General features: G+C 57.5%; 2 protein-coding genes across 10 annotated transcripts in view; one reads left to right on the top strand and one right to left on the bottom strand.

Annotated features, from left to right (window-relative positions):
- SLC8A3 (solute carrier family 8 member A3) overlaps positions 1–10,333 on the top strand; it is a 68,158-nt gene extending 57,825 nt beyond the window's left edge. For 3 of the 9 annotated variants that reach the window (XM_061998103.1, XM_061998106.1, XM_061998104.1), the window contains 4 exons: positions 7,020–7,169; positions 7,571–7,670; positions 9,050–9,325; positions 9,803–10,333. In XM_061998103.1, the coding sequence (XP_061854087.1) occupies positions 7,020–7,169; positions 7,571–7,670; positions 9,050–9,325; positions 9,803–10,179 (903 nt within the window). In that variant the 3' untranslated portion in view covers positions 10,180–10,333. Of the gene's footprint in view, positions 1–1,942; positions 1,965–3,772; positions 3,780–7,019; positions 7,170–7,570; positions 7,671–9,049; positions 9,326–9,802 lie in introns of all 9 variants that reach the window. The other 6 variants (XM_061998108.1, XM_061998111.1, XM_061998112.1 and 3 more) reach the window with 5 other exon arrangements.
- Positions 10,334–11,843: 1,510 nt separating this feature from the next.
- SMOC1 (SPARC related modular calcium binding 1) overlaps positions 11,844–18,690 on the bottom strand; it is a 103,283-nt gene continuing 96,436 nt past the window's right edge. Inside the window, exons 12-13 of the mRNA XM_061998113.1 lie at positions 16,747–16,797; positions 11,844–15,048 (exon numbers count right to left, since the gene is read on the bottom strand). Coding sequence (XP_061854097.1) covers positions 15,032–15,048; positions 16,747–16,797 — 68 coding nt within the window. The 3' untranslated portion in view covers positions 11,844–15,031. The remainder of the gene's footprint in view (positions 15,049–16,746; positions 16,798–18,690) is intronic.

Raw genomic sequence — 18,690 nt, 5'->3', positions numbered from 1 at the left:
CAAGGAGTGAGCCTGGCACACGAGGGATGCTCAGCAAGGAGTGACCCTGGCACACAAGGGATGCTCAGCAAGGAGTGACCCTGGCACACAAGGGATGCTCAGCAAGGAGTGAGCCTGGCACACAAGGGATGCTCAGCAAGGAGTGACCCTGGCACACAAGGGATGCTCAGCAAGGAGTGAGCCTGGCACACAAGGGATGCTCAGCAAGGAGTGAGCCTGGCACACGAGGGATGCTCAGCAAGGAGTGAGCCTGGCACACGAGGGATGCTCAGCAAGGAGTGAGCCTGGCACACGAGGGATGCTCAGCAAGGAGTGACCCTGGCACACGAGGGATGCTCAGCAAGGAGTGACCCTGGCACACAAGGGATGCTCAGCAAGGAGTGAGCCTGGCACACAAGGGATGCTCAGCAAGGAGTGAGCCTGGCACACGAGGGATGCTCAGCAAGGAGTGACCCTGGCACACGAGGGATGCTCAGCAAGGAGTGAGCCTGGCACAAGGGATGCTCAGCAAGGAGTGAGCCTGGCACACAAGGGATGCTCAGCAAGGAGTGAGCCTGGCACACAAGGGATGCTCAGCAAGGAGTGAGCCTGGCACAAGGGATGCTCAGCAAGGAGTGAGCCTGGCACACAAGGGATGCTCAGCAAGGAGTGAGCCTGGCACACAAGGGATGCTCAGCAAGGAGTGACCCTGGCACACAAGGGCTGCTCAGCAAGGAGTGACCCTGGCACACAAGGGATGCTCAGCAAGGAGCCTCATCGTTGCCCCTTCTGCAGGGACATGAGAGATCTGCTGGTGTGCCCACAGTGTCTGCAGCTGGGGAGGTGGATCTGTGGCTGAAGGGCTGATGGAGGTTGTGCCCAGGAGTGCTGCCCCATGAGCAGGGAAGCTCCTGGGAGCCAGGACTCAGGATGACTTTCCCCAGCCTTTGGTGAATCGCTTTGGAACTCGCTGTCACAGGGCACAGACACAACGAGGTGCATCTGTGTAAGTGTCTGCTTTTCAGAGGCCTGAACTGGCAAGTCTGGCTAAATCAGCAATTCTGGCCTCCAGCCCACTTCTGAGTTTGCAAAACATTCCCTTTGGCCTCTCTTTGCTTGCTTCACCATCTGTCAAATGGGGCTGTTAATACTGACTCAGGCTTTGTGCAGAGTTCTAAGCTTCTGAGACTCAAAGTGCATGATAATAAGTGTTAGTAATTACAGTACTGTCAGCACATGCAGCTGAGGCTTTGGAGACTTGTTTGCTGTTTGAAGGACAGGTAGAAGTCAAAGCCACGGCACAGAGCTGGTGCTTGGCCCCTCTCCAGGAGGCTTTGGTGGGGTTTTTGCTGTATGGGCTCTCCTGTAGGTAGTTTGAGACTTGTGTGCAGGCTGTGGCACCTGAGAGGGATCCAGCCAGATGTTTGTGACAAGGGAGTGGGGAAATCAAGGCAAGGGAGAGCCAGGAGGTCACTGTCCAAGGCAGCGAGAGCTGGTCTGTGCCTGTGTGGAAAGTCAGGGTAAGGTCATCCCTTGCAAGGACCTCGGCTGTCACCTCCTGCTCCCTTCCACCCACTGCAGCAACATCTCCCTGTGATAAGAGTGTTCTCAGTGAGCTGCCCATCTCTCCTGGGCACCCTCTCTGCTGTGCCCAGCTCCCCACTGCCACAAGCTCCTGGCTGGCACGAGGCACCTCAGCGTGATGCCAAGTGTCCCCATCGCCCCTCAGCCTTCTCCTCCTCACTTCTCCCCGCCTGCACCCCATCCCTCTGCCTTGGCTTAGGGTGGGGGGTGGCTTTGGTGCTCAGCAAGCTGCTCTCCATCTGCTGCTGCAGTGTCTGCTGCCCAGCCCGTGCCCTGCTCCACGTCCATCGCTCACTGACAGCTTCTCCCCCTTCAGTAGTAACTTTTGCCCTCTTTTCTTCTCTCTCCCTGCCTTTCTCGTGTTCTTCTCTCCCCACAGCCCTGCTGCTCACCCAAGGTAAGTGCTTTTTCTCCTCTCTGTCTGCTCTGGCTCTGTTTTCACCCCCTTTGGTCAGCACCCTGTGTGTTAGTGTTTGCTGTGCTGTACAGCCACCCCCAGCCCGTGGTGTTTGTGTCCAGCAGCACCTCATTAAGAGCAATGCATTAAGAACACGACAGTGATTGATTGACATCCAAGAGCATTTCCCCACGTGCCATCCTTTTCCCCTGTGTGGTTTTGGGGCAGGGCCCAGCCAGGGTTGCAAAGCACAACGGTCACCAGCGCCGTTCCCCTCCTCACCCTCAGCTGGGACCCTGCAGCCTTCCTCTCCCCATGGCAGGGTTTCACATGGCTGCCCAGGCTTTGGTCTCTGCTGCCTTTTGGAGGATGCCAGATCTGCTGCCCAAGCCTGTGGGATGTTGGGCTAATTAGGAAATTGCTAGTGGCAGGCAGAAGTCCCCAGCTGCCCTGATACCAGCTGGAGGTGTTTATGGAGAGCTCCTTGGAGCGGTTTGGACATCTTCCTCGGGCCTGGGAGGGCTGGAAATAGCTTGAGCACAGGCTCCTTCCCAGTAACTTCATTGCTTTAATTCAGTAACTGCCTAATTTGATCCCAACCCTGGGAACCAAATCATTTCTGTTACAAGAGCCTCCCTTTCCCCTCTGGTGACTGGTGCCGCAGCCTGCTCGCCTCTGGCAGCTGTTGCTGGAGAGCTGGATCACCAGCAAGCAGAAGCACAGAACAGTCAGGACTGGGAAGGGACCTCTAGAGCTCCTCCAGCCCCAGCCCCTGCTAAAGCAGGTTCCCCCCTCGATCAGGGGCCACAGGAACGTGTCCAGGTGGGTTTGGGAACCTCCAAAGGAGATTCCACAGCCTCCCCGGGCAGCCTGTGCCAGGGCTCCCCCACCTCAGCAGGGAAAGAGTTTGTCCTTGTGTTTAAGTGGAACTTTGTGTGTTCCAGCTGATGTCCATCACCCCTCGTCCTGTCACTGGACTCTACAGAAGCGCTGCCCCATCTTGCTGACACCCACCCTTTGGGTACTCGTGAGTGTTGCTGAGGTACCCCTCAGTGTCCAGGCAGCCTGTGCTGCTGAGGAAGCTGCTGCAGTGCCCTGATGATGCTGGTGGCCCCAGCAGAGCCCTGCTGCCCGCAGGAGCGGCACCCACAGCACTCAGGGCTCGTTGTTTAAGTGATGTCCTCAGTTAGTCCCTGTCAGGTTAGGTTTAGCTTACAGACATGCAGGATTCTGTGTTTAAAACAACGCCACCAAGCCAAGCCAGAGCTGCTGTGTGGCCGTGCCCCTTTCCCTGGCACCGCTGCCCGCCCTGGCTCCCCTGCACAGCCCTGGGGCATTCAGCCTCCAGCATCCTGCAGCTGGGGCTGCAGAGGGCCTGGGAGCCAGGGCTGGCTCTGGAGTGACGGTCAGTCAAGCCTGGGCTTGCTTTTTTAACTTCTCTGCTGCAGAACCTTTTGTTTTGGCACTGGCTCTGCACATACCCTTTAAAGCAGAGGGGAATGGTCAGCACCCAAGTGCACAGTGCTCCAGCTGTCCCTGCCCTTGGGCAAGCTGCTCTGGTGCTCTTCACAGCCTTGGCAGGTGTCTCATGTTTGCAGGAGGTCCAGGTCTGGGAAGGGACGAGGCAGATCCTTCTCTACCCTTCCTTCCACACGTTCACCCCAATCAGAGAGACTCATTCTGAGCATGTGTGTTCCTTTCTGCACTCGGGCTCTGGGTGCCCTTTGCAGTGGGGGAGGCTGGGGAGCAGAGGTGCCAGCTGCCTGGCCCAGCAGGCACAGCCCTGGCGACAGCAGCCTGGAGGCAGAGCAGTGGAAGGGTGCCCAGTTCCCAGCCCCGTGCCTCAGCCTCCCCTCCCAGTGAGCGCTCAGAGCCCTGGGCTGTGGACAGGGGAGGCATCACACCTCCAAAATAGCTTTCAGGGCTAAGCAAGCAGATTCCTCCCTTTTTAGAAGGAAGCCTCTGCTGCTGGGGCTTGTGCATGGGTAAAGGGCAATAGCCACGTGCTGAGCCCAGCAGCCAGCCCTCCCCAGCCCCCACTGAGTGACCTGCCCTGGGAGGTGCAGGGGGGATGATCTTTCAAGGTCCCTTCCAACCCTTGAGACTGTGTGAGTGATGGCCTGACAGCGCTCTGGAGAGGATCACTCATTCATTACTTTGTTTAGCCAGGGTTCTGCCTTATTAAGCTGCAACAGCAGGAGAAAATCCCCTCTTTCAAAGGCTGTTTTCATTCCTCCCCCGTGTCATGGTCCCCAGAAGGAGTGACCTTCACTGCAGACACATGCCCTCTGCAAATGGATGGAGATGGCTCAGGGGGTGTGAAGTGGCCTTTGTGGCAATCCTGTGAGTACACTGCTGGGTTCAGCCTCATTTACCCAGGCAGGGGATGCAGACTGCTCTGGGGCTGGCTGGTAGCCTTGAAGCATTGCCCAGGTGGTGGGGACCTACCTCCCTGCTGGTGCTCCAGGGCCTTCCCATGGCCTGCTTCAGCTCCAGAGGGGCAGGGGACAGATTACCCTGTGGGCATGTGCTTTCTCTGGCCTGATTTATCATGTGTCCAGGGGGCCACAGGCAATGTCCAGTTCCCCTCTGGTCCCCTGGGACTGAGGGAGCAGCCACGTAGGACCCTCCAGGAGCATCGTGTGGTGTGGGAACGCTGCTCAGTGCTCCCCTCTGGAAGAAACGAGAGCTTCAGGGGGGTGTTTTGAGCCCAAGAAACTGCCTAGCATGAGAAAGCACCGTGGGAGCAGCTGCAGGTCAGGTCTGGGGATGGCCCTGCATGTGCAGGTCGTTCTGCTGGGGGTCAGAGGGCTGAGGAGTGAGCGTGGCAGGGACTGTTCCCCCTCATCTGCCCTGCCTTTAAGGGTCTGAACCGAGCCTGGATGAGGCACAGTCAGTGAGATCTTTAACAGAAACCTGTCCTTGTTTCCTGCAGGCATCTGCTGGGTGTCAGCTGTGGCCATTGCTACAGCCCAGGCAAAGGCAGGCTTCAGTCTCACAGTGGGGTTTAGGGGACCCCTCTGCCACCTTCCCCTTCCCAGGGAGCATGTGGAGGCAGGGCAGGAGGTCCTGGCAAGCTGCTGCTGGTGCTGGGGACAGCCAGAGCTCATCAGGCTTGATTGGTGTTGACAGCAGGGAGTGCAGGGTGCAATCCTCATTGGGAAGGAGGTGCTGATGCTGATACAGACAGAAACCAGCCTAGTTAATAATTGAGCTGCAGCTTGGCAGCCTTCACCTTGACAGACATGACCTTCCAGATGCAAAACCTGTCCCTCCTCCCCAGCCCTTGTGCTGTGTTCAGCACAGCCCTTGGCTGCCCCTCTGTGATGCCCCATCCCCTGCCCTGGAGGAGCCCTCCAAGAGCTCAGCCCTGCACACAGTCCCTGGGACCAAGCAGCAGCCAGAGGTTCCCAAACCCACCTGGACTCGGTCCTGTTCCCCCTGATGGAGGGGAACCAGCTTTAGCAGGGCTGGGGCTGGATGAGCTCTGCAGGAGCCTCCACAGCCTCCCTGGGCAGCCTGGGCCAGGGCTCCCTCACCTCAGCAGGACAGAAGTTTAAGGGGAACTCCTTGTGTTGCAGCTTCTTTCCAGCACCCCTTGTCCTGTCACTGGACACTACAGAAAAAAAGGGATGCCCCATCTTCCTGCCACCCTTTAGGTACTTGCATTGCTGCTGAGATCCCCCTCTCAGCCTTCTGCTCCCCAGGGAGCTGCCCCAGCTCCCTCAGCCTCTCCTCAGCACACACTTAGCAGTCCCCTCATCATCTTGGCTTTTGTTGCTCCCCGTGTGCAGGGGAGGTCCCTGCTCAGCATTGTCCATTTGGGGCTGCCGTGGAGGCAGGCAGGGATGGCTTTGCTGGACAGCTGGGCCTGCAGTGGCACACACAGCTGTTTCTGCTTCTGTGGTGGGTTGTAAATGATGTCACCTGCCACAGGAGCCATTAAAGGGTTTATAAACCCTGCAGGTCTTGCAGGGCTCAGTGTTTGCAGTCAATCCAGGCAGGCTGCTGAGGAGGAGGTAGGATCTGTAACCATTTCACTGGGGCTTTGCTATTCCTGGGTGACTTTAGGTGTGGAGTGTGGGACCTGCTGGAGCCCATGTGGGATCAGTCACACCTGAGGTGTGTTTATCACCTCTACAGGAAAGCTTGGGCAGCTTCTGACCCAGTGCTTAGGCAGAACAAGGTGCAGTCTCCATGTTTGTGAAGCCTGTGCCCAGGTTCTGCAGAGCTCCAGCTCCTGCTGGCCCCACACAGCCTGGCACGGGAAAGCCAGGGGAAACCCAGCTGCTGCTTGAGAGAACAGGGCTCAGCATGTGCCTGCTGAGTGTGGCTGGCAGAGGAGACCTGGGGCAGGGCAGGGCAGTGCCAGGGCGTCTTTCCTGATGGTTGGGGTTCTCCATCCCACCCAGGCAACCAGAACTTCAAGATGAGCACAACACAGGGTCGTCTGAGCATGCTGCTCACCTGGGGCCCTGGGTTGGTTTCCTCCAGCAGAAACTAAATACCCAGTCACATGAAAGAAAGAGACCCCCCCTTGGTTCCTGCTGCTTGATTGCTGATCATTTCCCCACCTGCCTGTGTGTGCAGGACGGGCTGGGACTGTGTGTGTGTGAGAGCATCAGGCCAGGCACTGAGCAGCACAGGGTGCCAACAGCGATCTTCTGATCACAGAGGGATCAAAAGTGATCCTGAGTCTTGTTCATTCAAACCAGGAACCACACCAAGGCCTTAAAGGGCCAGTGCCAAAGGGCAGAATGAGTCGGTGTGTGGCTCTTCCCCGGGGCTGTGGTGGCTGCAGGGAGGGCACGTGGCATCCAAAGGCACCAGGGCAGACTGGGGAAGCACTTGGCAAACATCTGGGTTGGGTTTCTCATGAAGTTTAAACCACAGTGTGCACGTTCTTGGCAACTGGCTGACATTCAGGAGCCTTGGGCCTCTGTTTCTGTGGCCCAACAGCCCAGCACTGCCCCCCAGATTCCCAGCAAGCCCTGAAGGGGCTGCAGAACTCCCAGAGAAGCCCCCAGGGTGCCCCTGAGCTCCATCCCGCTGCCTACAGCTGGGTGTTGGCTTTGCCTTCACAGAGGTGACCGAGAGGAAGCTGACAGTTGAAGAGGAGGAAGCCAAGAGGATTGCAGAGATGGGCAAGCCCATCCTTGGTGAGCATCCCAAGCTGGAAGTCATCATCGAGGAGTCCTATGAGTTCAAGGTCAGTGGCTGGCTGAGGGGGCCTGTGGGAGGTGGCTGCTGGAAGAGGAAAACAGAGTGTGGATGCAGTAAAGGGAGGGGGGAGCCTGCAAGAAGTGCCAGGGGAAGTAGCTGGTGGTGGGCAGAGGGAGGAGGATGAGGGAGCCTCCATGGGAGCAGAAGCCATTTGTCAGGAGAGAGCAAAGCTGTCTCTGGAGAGGCAGGGGAAGAAGGAGCCTCACCAGGATTAAGGGCAGGCAAACAAGCTGGCTCTGGTTGAGTTTTAGGTCAGCCTGGCCAGGGAGAAGGTGGGCTCAGCTCGTCATGGCTGGTAGGAGAGTGCCTGGGGGGGATCTGTGAGACCACAGGGCACTGTGAGACCAGCCTCTGTTTAATTGCTGCCTGTCCTTATTCCCACAACAGAGCACCGTGGACAAGCTGATTAGGAAGACAAACCTGGCTCTGGTTGTAGGGACACACTCCTGGAGGGACCAGTTCCTGGAGGCCATTACTGTCAGTGCAGGTGAGGGGAGCATCACAACCCCCACAGCAGCACCCACAGGCTTCGTGCAGCCCAGGAGTCTGTCTCTGCACAAAGGCCAGCAATGCTTCCAAGCCTGGGGGCTCCCCTGGCCCAGGGGCTAAGGGGGGACCCCTGCAGGGGCACTGCTGCTCGTGCCCTCACTCAGCTGACAGGTTTCCTGCTGGGGTGCTGCTGCTGGAAGGGGCTCTCCAGGTCCCCACTGCTGTCAGTTTCTGCTGTGTTTCACCTACACACCAGTGCCTGGCTGTGTCAGGGCTCTGTGTGTGTGTGTCCTGCACGAGTGCCAGTGTCTGTCTGTGTCTGTCTGTGTCTGTCTGTGTCTTGCACGTGTCAGGGCTGTGTGTGTCTGTCTGTCCGTGTCTGTCCCCTGCATGAGTGTCAGGGCTGTGTCTCTGTGTGTGTGTCTGTCTGTCCCCTGCACGAGTGCCTGGCAGTGTCAGGGCTGTGTCTCTGTGTGTGTGTGTCTGTCTGTCCCCTGCACGAGTGCCTGGCAGTGTCAGGGCTGTGTGTGTGTGTGTGTCTGTCTGTCCCCTGCACGAGTGCCTGGCAGTGTCAGGGCTGTGTGTGTGTGTGTCTGTCTGTCCCCTGCACGAGTGCCTGGCAGTGTCAGGGCTGTGTGTGTGTGTGTGTCTGTCTGTCCCCTGCACGAGTGCCTGGCAGTGTCAGGGCTGTGTGTGTGTGTGTGTGTCTGTCTGTCCCCTGCACGAGTGCCTGGCAGTGTCAGGGCTGTGTGTGTGTGTGTGTGTGTGTGTGTCAGGGCTGTCTCTGTGTGTGTGTGTGTGTGTCTGTCTGTCTGTGTCCTGCACGAGTGCCTGGCAGTGTCAGGGCTGTGTGTGTGTGTGTGTGTGTCTGTCTGTCTGTGTCCTGCACGAGTGCCTGGCAGTGTCAGGGCTGTGTCTCTCTGTGTGTCAGGGCTGTCTCTGTGTGTGTGTGTCTGTCTGTCTGTGTCCTGCATGAGTGCCTGGCAGTGTCAGCGCTGTGTCTCTGTGTGTCTGTCCCCTGCACGAGTGCCTGGCAGTGTCAGGGCTGTCTCTGTGTGTGTGTGTCTGTCTGTCTGTGTCCTGCACGAGTGCCTGGCAGTGTCAGGGCTGTGTCTCTGTGTGTGTCAGGGCTGTCTCTGTGTCTGTCTGTCTGTCCCCTGCACGAGTGCCTGGCAGTGTCAGGGCTGTGTCTCTGTGCTCCCACTCCCCAGCCCCGCAGCTTCTGTCCCGGGAGCCCCCTATGGCAGCCTCCCCCACCCCGAGAGTCGTGCTGGACGCGTGTGGCAGGGCTGGGGGGCTGAGGGGGGAGCTGAGGGGGGCTGCAGTGGTGCTGTAGGCGGGACGAGGGCTGAGCCTGCCCTTGGCCGTTGCTCGCAGCGGGGGATGAGGACGAGGACGAGTCCGGCGAGGAGCGGCTGCCGTCGTGCTTCGACTACGTGATGCATTTCCTGACGGTGTTCTGGAAGGTGCTGTTTGCCTGTGTGCCCCCCACCGAGTACTGCAACGGCTGGGCCTGCTTCGCCGTGTCCATCCTCATCATCGGCATGCTCACGGCCGTCATCGGCGACCTCGCCTCGCACTTCGGCTGCACCATCGGCCTCAAGGACTCGGTCACCGCCGTCGTCTTCGTCGCCTTCGGCACCTCGGTACCAGGTGGGGAGGGGATGGGGGTGAAGCAAAGGGCCCCCCAGTGCTCTGCTGCCCTCGGGGCTGGGGGCTGGGCTGGGGTTTGGGCTGGGAAGAGGCTCCACAAAGCCCGGCCTTGGTCCTTGGGTGATGCGCCAGGAAGGGTCTGTGTTCCCCCTCGGTCTGTGCCACACCTGAGCCTCCCAGCTCTCCCAGACACCCCCTGCTCCTGCTGCACCTCCTGACTCTCTCTCTCCCCTCCCAGACACTCCTTGCTCCTGCTGCACCCCCTGACTCTCTCTCTCCCCTCCCAGACACTCCTTGCTCCTGCTGCACCCCCTGACTCTCTCTCCCCTCCCAGACACCCCTTGTTCCTACTGCACCCCCTGACTCTCTCTCTCCCCTCCCAGACACCCCTTGTTCCTACTGCACCCCCTGACTCTCTCTCTCCCCTCCCAGACACCCCCTGCTCCTGCTCCCTGACTGTCTCTGTCCCCTCCACAGACACGTTTGCCAGCAAGGCCGCGGCCATCCAGGACGTGTACGCCGACGCCTCCATCAGCAACGTCACGGGCAGCAACGCCGTCAACGTCTTCCTGGGCATCGGGCTGGCCTGGTCCGTGGCAGCCATCTACTGGGCGTCCCAGGGCCAGGAGTTCCAGGTGTCCGCCGGCACCTTGGCCTTCTCCGTCACCCTCTTCACCATCTTCGCCTTCATCTGCGTGAGCGTGCTGCTGTACCGGCGCCGGCCGCGGCTGGGCGGGGAGCTGGGCGGCCCCCGCGCCTGCAAACTGGCCACGGCCTCGCTCTTCGTCAGCCTCTGGCTGCTCTACATCCTCTTCGCCACGCTGGAGGCCTACTGCTACATCAAGGGGTTTTAGGGCACCGGCCTCCCCTCCCCAGCCCCCGTTACCTCACGGCCCCGGAGCGGCCGCCGCGGGGCCGAGCACCAGGGAGGCCCAAACCACCACAGGCTGGGTAATAACCCCCCACCCCCAGGCAACACCCGCCTCACCCCACAGACGGTGCAGAAGGGCAGCAAGCAGCCGCCTGCAGGGGCTCGGCGCCTCCCGGGCCGCTCTGCGCAGGGCTGGGCGCTGAGGAGAGGGGGGTTGTGCTGGGGCGTTGGGGCTGCTTTCCCTCGTGTGCCATGTGCTTGCAGCTCTGGGGTGGGGAGCACGCTGCTGGGGGTGGGGCTGGGGTCAGTTGGTTTGGGCTTTTTTACTCCTTAGAACAAGGTCAGTGGGTTTAAACTCTGAAGCTTCCACGCTGCCACCAGGGCTGGAGTTGAACATGTGTGTTTTCTGAAGCCACAGGAGCCCGTGCCACAGGCACAGAACTGTTGTCCCTGCTCCCTCCTGCCCCCTGCCATCTCTTTCTTTCTAAGAACATCACAGGACTGATATATTTTTAATACAAACATGAGACACAGACACACACCTTTAGTGGCAAAGGCTGGAGCATGTAGCATCTCACTCACCTGCCTGGGCTAAGAACAGAGGGGAGAAGAAAGAAACCCCCCCAAGCCTCTAATATAATAGGTATCGTGTATTTTGACTATGGCAGTTCTCTGTGTGTCAGTAACCTGGGGTGGGGGCTGCTGCAGGGAAGGAAAACGATGCTGGTTTACAATGGAATAAATGGTCCAGGGGCACAGGGGAAAGCAGCCAGGCTCTGGGGGTGCAGGGCTTGCTGCTGGGAAAGGAGGAGGGGGAGTGAACTGGGGAGAGCCCAGAGACTGTGTCTGTACCTTCCCCCTGGGGCAGGGCTGCCCTTGCACTCCTTGGCCACCTGGGCTTGTGGTGGGTTTGTGTCTCCAGGCCAAGGTGTGGGCTTAAAGCCTTGCCCTCCTCATCAGGACTCCTAACACCCCACAGCCCAAGAGGCATCCTCTTCATGTGAAGGGCATTTCTTCTTAGGGGAAAAAAACTCAACCCAACCCACCAACCCCCAGGAGAGAATGTCCTGGACTCCAGCAGGGGCTGCAAATGGAAAGGTGAGGGTGGTAAGAATCAATAAAGCCTGTATCTATGTAACCAGCGCTCCCTAGAAACACACTTCTTACCTGCGAGCCCTGGAACAGGATGGGCAAACCTTACTCTTTGTACAGCACTGTTTCCCAGATTAAAACCCCATTTCTTCTGTCAAGAGGCAGGTGCTGGGAAGGGAAAGGTTCTCTTCCTACAGCAAGCCAAAGGCTGGGGCTGCTGCAGGATTCCTGCAGTGCCAGGAGGGCCCCAGCTCCTGCAGTCACCTCCACTCCTGCTGGAACTTCACAGCCTTTGCAAGCAGCTTGGGCAGATGCAGGCAGCAGCCATCAAACCATGGAGAAGCACCTTAAGGCATGGTTAAATTCTTCTTCCTGGAGGCTTACACACAGGAGAGAAACATCCCAGGACCCCAGGTCCCAAGCAAAGCCTGACACGTGGCTCCTGGAGCAGGAAAGGCCCCTTCCCTGTCCTCTGGCACTGCACAGGTAACAAGAGTGAGAAGTCAAGATCCAACAAGGAACCACCACGAGACACTGGAGCAAAAGTTACCATCTATTTATTACAAAAACCCAAAGGGATGCCTTTCAGTCTAACAACCAATGCCAAGGGCAGCAGTGTGCTGGGGCAGGGGACGAGCTCAGCACAGGCTCAGGCCACAGAAAGCCATTCCCTCACACACAGGAGCCCTGCCATGGGGCAGCTCCCTCCCAGGAGCAGCAAGGAAGGAAAGGGGTTTGCTCCTGGCAGGAGGAGGAGACAACTTACACCATGGAGTCCTGGTTCTCTTCTCTGTCCCAGCTGTTTTCAGCTGTCATCCAAAGTCGAGCTGGAGAGGCCCAGGAGGACGTGAGGGACGAGGGGGGACGTGCCCAGGGTCAGCTTCCAGGCACCCCTCAGGGCCCAGCTGCAGCTGGATGCTACTGACACAAGGCAGAGCAGAGGAATGCTTCCCAGCACCAGACAAGGCCGTGCTGGGCACTGCCCAGTTACCTGGCAACAAGGGAAGAGAGGAGGTGATGCACCCTGCTGTCTTCTGCCCGGTGCAGCCTGCTTGGACACCTCCCAGGAGGGCTGGAGGGACGAGGATCAGTCCTGTCTGCACCATCTTCCAGCACACAGCCCCAGGACAAGTGGGCTCAGCCCTCCCTCGCTGTCACACAGCCGTGCAGGACAAAGGCCAAGTGCTGCCACAGGCTGCTCAGAGGCCCGTGGCACACCCAGCAAGCTTGGGCTTGCACTTGTGAGAGGAAAAGGGAGAACCATACCATGCTTGGCCCCAAATCCATCCCTAAAGCCAGCTCTAGCACAGCAGCCACCGATACCAAAACCAGCCTCTTCAAGAGCATGTTAACTGCAATCAAGGCAGCAGGCCTTGGGAGGGGAAGGACAGCAGGGTGAGAGAAAGGCCTGCAGAAGGACTTTCAGGCAGGAGCATTGGCTGGCTGGTTGACTGCCATTTGCAGAGGAAGGATGTGGTGAGCAGCTCTGCAGTGCCCCCTCCCTGCACTCCTGTGGGGCACTGCCCAGCCCCAGTGCCTGGCTGACACAATTCCTACAGGCATCACTTGGCTGCTTTTGCTGGATGCAACTATAACATTAACAACAAAGCAAAACCCCAACAAACCAAACAGCAACCCAGCAGCCAGAGCTTTTCATTCCTAAAACTAGCAGATTTAAAAAAAAGGGTTGTTTTGGGGTGTTTTCACACAGCTGGATTCATTCTTTACTCCTACAATAGCATTAACCAGCGACAGGGACATTTCTAACTACACACTGAACCAAAACCTTTCAGCACACACACAAAAGATGTGCCCTGGGCATTAAAAAGAGAAGCTGGGAGCTCTCAGGCCAGAGAAAGGACATACATTGTGTGTGAGAAACCACAACGCTCCAGCAGCAGGGTCTGCGGGTGCTGAAGAGACGACTTCTCTCTGCTGTGCTGCTGGGATGTACACTCAGGGATTACCAGGGGTGTTTTCAACCAAATGCTTTCATCAGCTGCAGTCTGCTTCCCAGAGGAAGAGCTGTTACTGCTCTGAAATGGTTGGTTATTGAAACATTTTCTTGGGGGTGGGGTGGGTCGTTTTTCTCCTGTTTTTAACCTTTCCATTCAGCCAACAAGACACTTGCTCCCTGCATCAGCACAGCCTGCCGGGCTGTGTCTGTCTCACACTGGCATCAGCACATGCCACAGACACCCTTTACCACAGCAACAAAGCCCCAAGGCACAAGCCCACAGGAAAGCTGCAGGGGCTGCTCAGAGCAGTTGTTGGTGTGATCTCCTGGTAGCTGTGGCACCACCTCCCACTGCAGGCGCTTGCTCCACAGAGGAGAGGCACAAGGAGCAGCAGGTCTGATGCAGGAGGCTGCTCAGGACATTGCCCATCAACTTGGAAATGCACAGAGCAAAACACTGTGTCCATCTCACTGCCCAAAGCTGGGACTGCTCACAGAGCTGTCCCTGCCCTCTCACCCTCTTCACAGCTCCATCTGAGGTGAAGAAACAACTTTGGAGGAAGCTGCTGGCAGCTGGAACAGCCTGTGTGGCTCCAAGCACACCCCAGGCTCAGCCCCCACTGTCATCACACTCCAGTGCTGCATTGACACAGTGACAACAGGGACCCTCCAAACTGGGCAGACACACTGCTGTGCAGCAGAGCTGGGGTTCCCCACAGCCTCACCAGGGAGCACAGCCCCACATGTGCTGAAACAACGCAGCCACCTCGTGGGGACCAGCAGCACGACCGTGGCACTGCTCCCTGACAGCCTCCTCCTCTGCCCTTCAGCAAAGCCATGGCCAGGCTGAGGCTGCTTTTAGCAGGCTTCAGTCCTTTTGTTGCTGTCTGACACAGAGATGAACGCTTTGTGAAGAAAGGAAGATGCAGGAGCTCCCTGTGCTGACTCCGCTAGGCCTGTGGCTCCCACAGCCTCAGGTTCCTGCTAAGCATGTCTTCTGAGCCTGGATACTAATGCATTTGCAATTCCTTTCTGCCCAGCCTGCAACAAGTGCAGAAGCTGCTCTGGTGTGCCCTTAACACAACGTTCCACCATCCCTGCTTGGAGCGGTTCCGGGGTGCAGCAACACTTGGGTGAACCCTCAGCTCGCTCAGAAGCCCCAGTGGCCTGTGAGGGGGGGTTTAGCTGCTCCCAGGCAGCGCTGGGTGTCTGGGCCACTGTGTGCACATCTGGAGGCACATCTGGAAGCGCAGCCACACCGATGAGCTGCCTCCTCCTTGCAGGGGGCCGCTGAGGTTTGCAGCTGAACTGGTTTGGCGGCAGAAACGAGCGCTCCGCTGGCATCCATCCGATGCAGAGTGTCCCTCTAACCCTAACGAGCCTTCCAGAGCAAGGGGAGGAACAGAACAGTGACTCCAATCCCTGTACAAGGCGACTGTACAATTTACATACACATTTATATACACTATATAAAGTTCTGTGTCTTTGAGTCCCAGCGAACTCCATCTCACGTCAATCAGTAGCTGTTGCGGTTCTGCCAAAGTCGTGCTGCTGCTTCCCCCCACTCTCCAAACAATTAGATAATGGCATTGAAAAGCAATTGAAAAACAAACCCAAACCAATGATTAAAAAAGTGCAAACGTTCTGGGTGCCCCTGCTGCTCCCTGGGTGCTGCTGGTGCTGCGTGCTTGCTCGCAAGCAGCGAGGTGTGTGCCCGGCGGTCGCTGCAGCTGCCTGCCTTCCCTCGGGGTCAGCTCCTGCCTCCCCGTGCTCTCTGCTGCTGCTGCTACACCAGGCGACCTACTGGAGGGGTGGGGGGTGGCCAGGGAGGAAAGCACACAAACAAAACACAGGGAGGGAAAGGGAGGAGAAAAGGCACGTTAGAACCCAGTGATAAAGGTCCAGCGGAGCCTGTGCTGCAGCCGCCGCCGCGGGAGGCTGAGAGCCCCGAGTAAGCTGTGAGGCTGGAAGCAGCCAGGGGCTCATGAGACAGCCAGGCTGAAGAAAGCCACACACAGCCCTTCAGTGTCACACACAGCCCTAGGGACTAACGTATTTTTAAACATAAACCACCACTTTCTTCTCCCCCCTGCCCCTTGGACTGGGGCATCCAGGCTGGGGCAACAACTGCTGGGCTGCCAGGTCGCCCTGCTGCCATCTCCTGGGAGCTGCAGCCCTCTGCCTCCTCCCCAGCAGCCCTGCCAGGAGCCAGGCTCACAGTGCAGCCGTGCCCCTGCTCAGGGCTCCCTCAGAGACCTGCCTGCACCAGGCACTCTGGAGCCTGCCAAGCCACTGCCTCTGTGCTGGGGATGCAGCATCCCTGCAGCTGGGGGTCCCTGGTCCTTGCTGAGCTGTTGGTGTCCCAGTGCATGGTGCCAGGGGCTGCCTGGCATTTCACACACACACACATGCCCACCCACCCTCCTTCCTTCAGAAAGCTTTTGTGGAGGCTCTCAAAGGCTGTAACCCAATCAAAGCCCTTAGGGGATCACAGTGAGAGCCCTGTGCATGAATTGCAGGTGAAAGCAGGCTGAAGAGAAGGCAGAGGTATGGGTTCTGGCTTTGGAGAGGAGGAAGCTAAGCAGCCAGGCCTCCCTGGGATCAGTGCTAAGCACAGTGCTCAACCACCAGCTCATGTAAACAACAGGCTGACTTCAACACCTATCCATGCAACACAGGGTGTGAGGGGGCATCAGGGCTGACCTGCCCCGTGCTGAGCCCTCTGAGTGACCAGGAAAGAGGGTGAAGCCACAGCATGCAATGATTTGAATGCCTCCACTCAGCTTCTACCAGCAGATAAAAATCAAACACATGCTCAGAGCAGAGGACACAGCAGGAACCATCACTACATCAATGTCTAAGGCTCAGTTCATCTCCAGTTCTCTGCTCAGCCCATCTCATCAGAACCAGGATCAGATAAGGTACCCAGAAAGATAAGGAGGATGGCAAGAGGTTTGGGAAGCCCTGTGCCATTAAATACATAGCCTAGGTCTTTCCAATACTGAGGGGAATCTAACCAGACCTGTGCTGGGGGGCTACAGAGCAGCAAGTGGCTGAAGAAAAGAGTGTCAGGGGAGAACTGCTCACTGCTCCTTACAGCCCAAAACGAGAAACACCCAGTTCAGGAGGCAAGAAGGTGTAAAAGCAAAGCAGAGCAAAACTGTTCTTCCTGCCTGATGAAAGGTTGTGTGTGATTCACTGCCACAGAGCACAGGGGACAGCAGGTCTGCACCAGGACAGAGAAGAGGCTTCCTGGGAACCTGTCCATGGAGTAATGTAAACACAACCAGTGGCCTAAATCATAGCACAGGGCAGGAGAGGGTTAACCCCAGAGCTGCTGCCTCCTGATTGACTTTCCTAGCAGTGCACTGTTGGCCCTTCATGAGCCACTTTCCAGCTGGTTCTACGCCACTCTTGGTCAGCAGCAGAGCAGGGGAGAGTGAGCTTAGGGACACACAGTTATCACAGGGGAAAAGCAAAGCATTTTGACAGGATACTCACTGAAAGGGTTAAGGCCTTGTCTTTTTCCATTGGGGAAACTGCTCAGGCTACCTGTAAAATCCAAGAACCACGTTAAAGGCCACAGATGCCTGTGACCAAGGAGCCTCCCCACTGTGTGCTGCAGGAGCTCCCCAGCCTGCACACAGCCAGCTCTGCCAGCACTCCTCACCATGCCCACCCAGCAGCCACAGCAAGGGGACTGGCATCAGAGGTGGGAAATACCTGGTGCTGTAGCAGCTGAAATCCAGAGGTTTGGCAGTGGGCAAGGAGCAACAACTGTAAGGTGAAACTGAACTGTGGAAGGAGGAGGAAGGAGAAAGGAAGGGTGCAAGGAGTGCCATGGGGTTTCTCAAAGCAGTTCTTACTAACAGCAGGCAAAACAAATCACCAAGAGAGGGCTCAGCCAGAGAAGAGGGAAGGTGTGGGCAACAGAGACAGCACAAGCCTACTGAAACTTCATCTTGGTCCAGTCCAATGGGTGCCTAAAGTTGAAGAGCTGAACTCCTAGCTGGCAGAAGGGGCAGGGACAGACTGCAGAGCTGTGACTGTGCCATGAGACAGAGGCACACACATCCTACAGCAGATGGAGCTCATGACAAGGGCTCTGCTCTCCACACAAACACCTTCCAACCCGGGCTGCCTACAGACAGCTCAGGGATTACAGCAGCTCTCACAGCCATGTCACATCTCCTGTGGACTGCTTGGTCTGATTTCAGGTGAGGGATTAGCTGCAAGTGGGAACTCTTCCTCCAGGCCTGAAGCAGGAAGCCTGCTGCTATCCCTCCACTCCAGCCCAGCCTAAGACTCATCTCTGACTGGTGCATGCATCTGACCTGATTGCACAGCTTGCTTTGCACACTGAGGACTCTGCACACTCCCAGCTTAAGCACACTTTGTTCTGTGTAAGGGTGAGATGAGCAGAAGCTCAGAGAGCAGGGGTGACACTCAGGAAGGCCTGGGGGATGGGAGGCTGAGCTGCAGGACAGAAGCAGAACTGCTGGGAAGGAAAACACAGGGCAAAAAGAGGGATGGTGGTGGTCAAGCTTGAAATGAGTCACAAAGCACAACCTGTTAGCTTTAGAGATCACTGATAAGAGACAGGATAGAAAAATGGTAAGTAACTTCAAGCCTTGTGTCAGCCATCAGCAACATCAGATGAACTGCTGCTCACTTATTTCTGCACCCATATATAAAAACCCAGAGCTCCATGGCCAAGAGGCAGGTCCCTCCAGAGCTATCTGGACTATCCCTTGGGGGCTGGCAGTAAGACCCCAGGGCCTTTAAGAGCCACAGCATCCTTATCAGGTTGGAGCCATGGAGGCTGGGCTGCTGCCAGGCCATGCACCTGATGAGTGAGATGCATCTCCTCCCAGAAAAAACCCACTCCTTTTGCACCCAGTGCAGCTGAGCCTGCAGCACACCGCTGGGAATGAGACCCATTTGTCTTCAGAAAGAGGCAGGGAGCTCCAGGTCAGCTGACAGCAAAGGCAAGGAGCATCCCTGAAGTGGCAGGAATGCTCCAGGCTGGGCAGGACCCGCCTTTGCAGCAGGCTGGTGGGGCTCTGTGCTTCCCCTGGCTATGGGCCCACACATCCCTGCTGGGAAACTACCCTGAAACTCATCCCCTGTCATCCCAAAGGCAGAGACTTGCCTTCAGCTGGCTGCCCTCAGTAGAAACACAGCCCAGCCACGTAGACCTACGGAAGACAAAACCCAGCTGCCAAAACCCAACTGCACTGGGCACAAAGCTGACGAGAGGGAGAAATACAGCAGATGGTGACAACAGGTTGCTAACACATAGCTTGGGTGTTACAGGGTAACAGCCACCGTTTGTTAGGTTTCATACTGCAGAGTGTTTCTCAGCCCCACAGGTACTGTCTAGGGAAACAACTGTGGCCTCACTGGATCAGGTCAGGTGTCCTTCAAAAGGAAAAGCCCCAAGGA

The sequence above is a fragment of the Colius striatus genome, chromosome 6 (assembly GCF_028858725.1).
Source record: "Colius striatus isolate bColStr4 chromosome 6, bColStr4.1.hap1, whole genome shotgun sequence".
NCBI lineage: Eukaryota > Metazoa > Chordata > Aves > Coliiformes > Coliidae > Colius > Colius striatus.
This window is presented reverse-complemented; position numbering and strand designations above follow the sequence as displayed.